The sequence below is a fragment of the Hordeum vulgare genome, chromosome 5H, assembly GCF_904849725.1.
Source record: "Hordeum vulgare subsp. vulgare chromosome 5H, MorexV3_pseudomolecules_assembly, whole genome shotgun sequence".
Lineage (NCBI taxonomy): Eukaryota > Viridiplantae > Streptophyta > Magnoliopsida > Poales > Poaceae > Hordeum > Hordeum vulgare.
In genome coordinates, this window is record NC_058522.1 from 321,657,461 (window position 1) to 321,664,764 (window position 7,304).

Sequence of the window (7,304 nt, forward strand, 5' to 3'; positions counted from 1 at the left end):
GCAATACGTAGAAAATTTTAAAGAAATATATGCATCGCAAACATTCACCAAAGTTTGTATGCACACATACAATAAGTATCGAGCATTATCAAAATAGTAATGATAAGATTATCCTAACAATGACACAAAAATAATAACACCCGTCAAGCATGTATGCACATTAATAATCCGGTACACTATGCATAAAAAAACCTAGATGAAATCATACCAAACTATATTAAAATCTACACACATGTCTAACACACCACAATAAACAACATGAAAATATAATATCTACTTGGCACAACATGTAAAACAATTTTCAAACGATTTAAACAATCCTACAAATAAATCCAGTAACTCACATGCTACTAAAATTACGAGGTAAATATGAGTTATTCCTAGGCATGTCATGAATATTATAAATAATAAATTCACAAAAAGTTCAGCGATCGACAACCACAATGGATTATACGAAAACGACTATAACAAAAATATATAATAAGACTCGATTAACCAAACAAGAAATCTAACTCCACCACGGGCTTGCTACATCCACACAAAACGCTTCATCTACTGGGATCAAAACCAAACGATGAACAAAAAAATGATGACCATGACGTACGGTTTAGGCGATGGATAGCATCGACGCGGCCAACAACAAAATTAGTTGAAATATGGATGTCTAGGAGATAATATGAGTGATGCCTAGGAGGTATATAAAATGAATTGGATATTCGCTCACCGAGCATGAAGATACAATGCGATGAACTCGACGAACAGTGTACACAGACATGCGAAGTTCTTTGCATGCAGTCAACGTAACACATTCTTTCTTCTCTGAATGGGGCTGCGGCATGAAGAATAATCTTCTGGCGCAAGGAATGGGATGGAGATGTTTGGAGTCGCCGGCAACGAGCACTCGCGTCCATGGAGCAGCAGGAGATCGAGCGTTCTTGGAAGAATTAGGAAGCCAGAAAGTAAGGGTTGCTACAGGGTTGGAAGAGGAGGTCGACGCATACGTATATATACTCACGGATTTGAAAACTGTTGAGAGTTAAGGAATCAGAGGAGGAGGAGAGTCATGGTTGTATGTTCCTCTTCTCTGTAACCCGAGCGCATATATGAGTGGGTGGAGGAGATGAAAAGCTTTGCTGATTATGAAACAGGAAGTGGAGAAAATAATCTCAAGGAAGGAGTCGTCAAGCATAGGAATTAAAGGATGAAGCAGCGTTGATTGTTGGCGTTCCATTTTTGGATGTTCTCTAGTGTATGCATGTTATCTGAGGAAGAATACGAGCGCCTCGCTGGATCGGCTGGTTCACTCGGCTGAGCACCTGTGCGCCACGCTGGGCCTTGGGTCTGGTTCGCTTAGATGGTTGTCCAGAATAGTACAAAAAAAATAGTGATGAATAAGAAATGCCATGATTTGGTATGCATATACTCACACATGAATGATGTAGACCAGGATTAGCAAAACGTAACTACCTATAGTAGTCCAAAGAGAAATATAAGAGAGAGAGTGTGTGTGTGTGTGAGAGAGAAATGAACTATATTTTTCTAAAAGATTATTCCAGAAGACAAATAGAAGGTCAATCAAAAATCTGATGGATTAAAAAAATAAAAATAAACCGAAAGGTGCATATTTTAATATGCCTAGGAAAAGAAAACAAGGTCTGACTAAAGGAAAAGAAGAAAACTCAAATTTGATTTAAGTTGGCATTGACTCAAAATAACTTTCAAAATTATGAAAACTAAATTTAAGTTTTTTTAACACATAAAACAAACAAAATTTTCTGGCTCTAATTTTTTGAATTTTTTCTTCTTAAACATTTCGAGAATCTGGATGTTACACGACTTAAGTCCCATCGTGGTGCTGCTTTGTAGTTTCTATTCTTTGTGTAACTCGATCTCCCTGCCGAACCACCACGACGGAGCCAATGTTCTTCTACCAAATACAGAGATATGGTTGTATCCTGTAACAGTGTTGAAGAACATTTGAGTGCGTCTTTTAACGACGCACGTCGGAGATGCCTTTGAGTCGATCACGAGAGAGGAGGAAAGGACTAGCGGCTGCTGGACTAGCAGGTGGCTGCTGCCATGATGGTTCTCTTCTCTCCTTTGGTCCCGTCTCTCTCCTTTTTATGGAGCTCCGCGCCCCGTCGTGTCACCGTGTCGCTCTCCTCTCCCCTCTCCCACATCTTATTCCATCCATCCACTGACTCACGGCCTCCAGTAGCAACGATTATTACGCTCTACGGCGTGCTCTGCTCGGCTTCTTCTCCTTGCCGCCGAGAGTTTTGCTAGCAAAAAGACATTAGAAACCCATGGATTAAGTCGTTTTTTGGAACAAAAAGGAGAGAAGAAAGAGAGGCATCGCCACCAAAAACAGCGCAAACCTTTGTTGCCATTTCTCGGTATTTGGTCTCTTTCGTCCATCGGAAAGCAGAAACTCAGCACAAAGCCTCGAAAAACCCACGCACATCGACGCCACTGATTGCATCATAATGCCGCGGATATTCTTCACGATCGACAACGTTCTGCTTGCACGAGCACAAGACGCTAGCGTGCATTGCGGCAAGCAAAGCTCGGGGAGGGAGCTTGAGGTTGAGGGCAATGGAGTGGGAGCGGCAGTGGTCTTGTGGCTTTCTCGTGGGCGGACCAAACTCCGAGGCAGTAGCTCTTTCTTTCTCCTCTGCTAAAGTAAAGTGGTGTCCATTGTGGTGTGGTGTGGTGTGGCGGACAAGACAGGCAGCAGCCGGAGCAAGCAAGGAGCATCACAATCATTCCAGCACCGACAGCCTTCCACCCGACTCCACTCTCACGACTATTCTATACTCCTCCTACCGCTTGCTATGTTTTGCATTTTTCGTTGATTTCCTGTCTGTTGTGAATGGCCGAGCCAGCGTTTGCTTTTCTTCAGTTGGATTTCTCCTCTTACCGATCAACACACAAATATTTCAGGAATATCCAACACATGGCAACATGGCTAGACCCATAAGCATGGCCGCACAGGATCAGGCCTCTCTGGGGCACCCACCACCCATAGGCTGACAGTAGACCAGCCTTTGTCCCCTAGTCACACAACTATTCATCTCTCATCAGTGTCACTTTCTCAGCCAATCCACTAAACCAGCACACAATGCCAAAACCATGTCATCTTTTTTTTTATATAGACGAATACCCTGTCATCCAGTACTACTAGCTCCTTCCTTCCCCTTCCATTTTTCTGTCTTGTGCCACATCTTTGTTGAATTGCACCCTCTTAGATAACAATATTCTGACAAGCATCCTTCTTCGAATTTAGTTCTAGAAACTCTGAATTCAATTCTAGTAAATTTCAGACTAACTTTTTTCGTCCTAAGAAAGGGCACTTGTGTTTCTGCGTACTACACGAAAAAAGGGCGCTTGTGTTTCTGTGTACACGAAGGAAAAAAGAGAAGAGGGGCGCGCTGGCAAATTGCTCGAAAGGGCGGCGTGGAAAACGAAAAGGGAGCAATCAAACCAAGAAACCGGAATGTTTGTCATTGAATATCTCTCCCTCACGCCGACGACCAGCCGTTATTCTTTCCTCTCGTCCTTTCCTCCTCCTCGCTCTCCGTGTGTGAGCGTGAGCTGTGACGTCTCCTCCATTGCTCATCATTCCGAGCTTTCATTATTTTTCTTCTTCTTCTTCTCCACGAGAGGCAGAGTAGGTAGGTAGGGCGGCACCATCCATTTTGGCAAGAAGGGGGAGGTCGGGTAATGGGGTTGGCCAGCGACAGTGCCGGGTTCCCCTTCTCCGCCAAGCTCTCCGCCGCCAACTCGCCGCGCTTCTGCAACCCCATGAGTAGAAGGTGAGTCCTCGCCTCCCTTCTCTTCTTCGTGTTCGTGGGTTTCTTTTCACCTCTCCTTCCAGGTCGGCTAGCTTTGCCCCGGTTCATGTTCTAGCAGAAAATGCGCGTGTGATTGTATTGGGAATCTTTTGGGGGGCCTCAGGAACTCGGATCCTTCCAGTTCAGATCATGTGGAGCTAATTTCATGGGTTTCAGGCCAACGAAAAAAAAATGGCATCTGAACTTCTGAAGCACCAGTGTCCAACCCAAGAAACCAGTGGAAATGTTACCCTGAAAATGTTTTTCTGGTAGCTCCCTCAAAGGATTACTGTGAGATGCTCCTGGGGATAACAAAATGCCTGCACATTTATTTTAGATCGTCCCATGATTTGGTAGATTCACTTCTCCTTTAAAACCGAGGAGACTTCCTCTGTTATACTCCTCAGATTCTGAATACGTTCATCTGAAAAGATCCGCTTGTCGCAAACTTGATGCACTAGCAGAAACAGTTTAACATGATTTGTTTATGTTAGTCTATACATAGTAGTTTTATTCTTCATTTGTCTGAAGAGTGGTTCATCAGTTGGTCATTCTGAAGCCATATCCTGAGTTTATATATATATGTTGGCGAACTGAAAGAATATGGATTGTATGTCCCAAACTCCCAATAGCTGTAAAGCGAACTAATGTCAACAGAATTATGCTTGGCTTCATCTTCACCTCACATGTTGTACTTCCAGATGAAACTCTTGGTGTTTTAATTCCTACATTGCTTGTTGTGCAGGATATTTTCAGATGTTGCTGGGGATATAACGGTATCTGTGCATGGACAATCTTTTCTACTGCACAAGGTGCCCCTCATCTTCACCTCTTCTGACGTTTTAATGCCCATCACTCTTCTTCTCTTCTTTATTGTGTGTTTCCTTCTTGGTCTTTTGAGTAGTCTGTTGTGTTTTTCATTTGAACCTTAGCTTCTGTTATCATGGCTAAAAGCCAAAAGGTGTAAAGAAATAAGAACATAATATGGGAGAAAATAAGTAATGGGTTTGCATACATGATTAGGAATGTTTGGATCCTTTGTACGCAAATAAATTGTGGTTGCTACTTACTTTTTTCTGATGCCTATTTATGAGCTGAAGCCTGAAACTAATCCTCTGGAGCACGTTTGATCATACCGTGTCTCTCTACTTATCTTGCAGTTCCCTTTAGTCTCTCGGTGCGGAAGAATAAGACGAATGGTGGCCGAAGCCAAGGATCCAGATCTCTCAAAGCTCGAGCTTGTAAATGTACCAGGGGGAGCTACAGCATTCGAACTCGCTGTCAAGTTCTGTTATGGGAGTAACTTTGAAATAACCACAGCAAATGTAGCTCATCTCCGGTGCATTGCAGAATATTTGGAAATGACAGAAGACTATCAAGAGGAAAACCTCATTGTTCGGACAGAGATGTACCTGAATGACCTTGTGGTCAAGAACCTTGAGAAATCACTACAAGTTCTATGCGCGTGTGAAGGCTTGGATCCAATGGTGGAGGACATCGGATTTGTCGATAGGTGTGTCGATGCGATTGCGATGAACGCAAGCAAGGAGCAGCTGGTTTCAGGTTTGGCTCACTTGGAATGCGACGCGGGGTCCGGGAAATTGCGGATGCATTGCCAGGATTGGTGGGTTGAGGATCTTTCTGCTCTAAGAATTGACTATTATCAGCGAGTGATTGCCGCGATGAGGAGAAGTGGCGTAAGGCCGGAGAGCATAGGCACTTCCATCGTGCACTATGCTCAAACAGCTCTCAAGGGCATCGAAAGGCGGCACGTGTGGGATTCTGGTCCACTTGTCGGTGACAGCCAAAGAGTGGTTGTGGAAACCCTCATTAACCTGATGGCAACCGAGAAGATCACAGCTGTTACCCTGTCATTCTTGTTCGGCATGCTGAGAATGGCGATAGAGGTTGACGCAGGGCTAGATTACAGGATTGAAGTCGAGAAAAGGATCGGTCTCCATCTTGAGATGGCATCACTTGATGACCTTCTCATCCCCTCCATGCAAACGAGCGAGTCCATGTTTGACGTCGACACGGTCCATCGCATCTTGGTGAACTTCTTGCAAAGGATTGAGGAAGATGATTCGGGAGACTTGTCACCTTGCGGATATGAGTCCGACGGACTCAAGTCTCCAAGCCACGGCTCGATTCTCAAAGTCGGAAGACTAATGGATGGTTATCTTGCAGAAATAGCACCAGATCCATATCTGAAACTGCAGAAGTTCATGACTCTCATCGAACTGTTGCCAGATTACGCTCGCATCGTTGACGATGGACTCTACCGAGCCATCGACATATACCTAAAGGTACAAAACTGCACTATATCACAACCCCTCGTTTTGGTAGTTGTATGCAGCCAACTTCTGAATTTGTATCTGTAGATGAAAATGTGGTGATGTATACTATCAAATGTCTTGTTTTGAATAAAGTTGTGAACCTAACGGCATACTGTATATTTGAATAAATATGATGTATCAGGCACACCCATCTCTGATGGAGTCCGAGTGCAAGAAGCTTTGCAAGCTGATCGACTGCCAGAAGCTATCCCAGGACGCGTCGAGCCACGCGGCGCAGAACGACCGGCTCCCGATGCAGATGGTGGTGCGCGTGCTCTACTTCGAGCAGCTCCGGCTCAAGTCGTCCTTCTCGGGCGGCCACTCGGGCGGCGGCGAGTACTGCTCCTTCTCCCAGCGGATCACCATGCCGATCAGCGGGAGCGGCGTGCCGAGCTCGTGCGTGTCGCCCCGCGCCGCCGGCGCCGCCGACAGCTACGCGTCGCTGCGGCGGGAGAACCGGGAGCTGAAGCTGGAGGTGTCGAGGATGCGGGTGCGGCTGACTGAGCTGGAGCGGGAGCAGGGGATGATGAAGCAGGGGATGCGGGACGGCCGCCCGGGGGAGCACGGCCGCGCCTTCTTCGCGTCGATATCGAGGGGGATCGGGCGGATGGCCATGTTCGGCCCGGCGGCCGGGGAGAGGAGGAAGAAGAGCTCGAGGGCGACGGGGACGGCGACCTCGCACTGCTCCGAAGGGAAGAGCCGGAGGAGGAAGAAAGCATCGGTGACATATGCGTAGCTAGCTAGAGGCTCTCAAGCCACGCGGGAGAAAACACTGTAGAATGTATGTACTGTGCTAGCTAGCTTACGTATACATGGTGCCGTGCCGGCCGGTGGATTGCAACAAGTTTCCTTTGCAGTTTTATCTTGCGTCCGATGTGATACCGAGAGATACATACGCCTATAGTGTCGTCGGCCTCTAAAATGCTTTCGGAACAGACTTTCACTCGGCTACGGCATTTCTAACCGACCCGCTAAAAATAACGAAGAATACGACGGAGTAAAATTAAAGGCGTGCTTGGATTAAGTGTATTTAAATACATTTGTATATAATTTACATGTGTAATTTACAAAGCTAGTAGTGATTCTCGTCTGGAAGCAAAACGACGGAGGAAGACATGTATTATTTACAGATGTA

General features: G+C 45.6%; 1 protein-coding gene across 1 annotated transcript; it reads left to right on the forward strand.

Annotated features, from left to right (window-relative positions):
• Positions 1-3,525: 3,525 nt before the first annotated feature.
• Positions 3,526-7,029, forward strand: LOC123397992 (BTB/POZ domain-containing protein At3g08570-like). Its single transcript, XM_045092502.1, has 4 exons — positions 3,526-3,815; positions 4,579-4,645; positions 4,994-6,139; positions 6,312-7,029. The coding sequence occupies exons 1-4, from the start codon at positions 3,724-3,726 to the stop codon at positions 6,903-6,905; spliced, it is 1,899 nt and encodes a 632-aa protein (XP_044948437.1). The 5' UTR covers positions 3,526-3,723; the 3' UTR covers positions 6,906-7,029.
• The last annotated feature ends 275 nt before the right edge of the window (positions 7,030-7,304 follow it).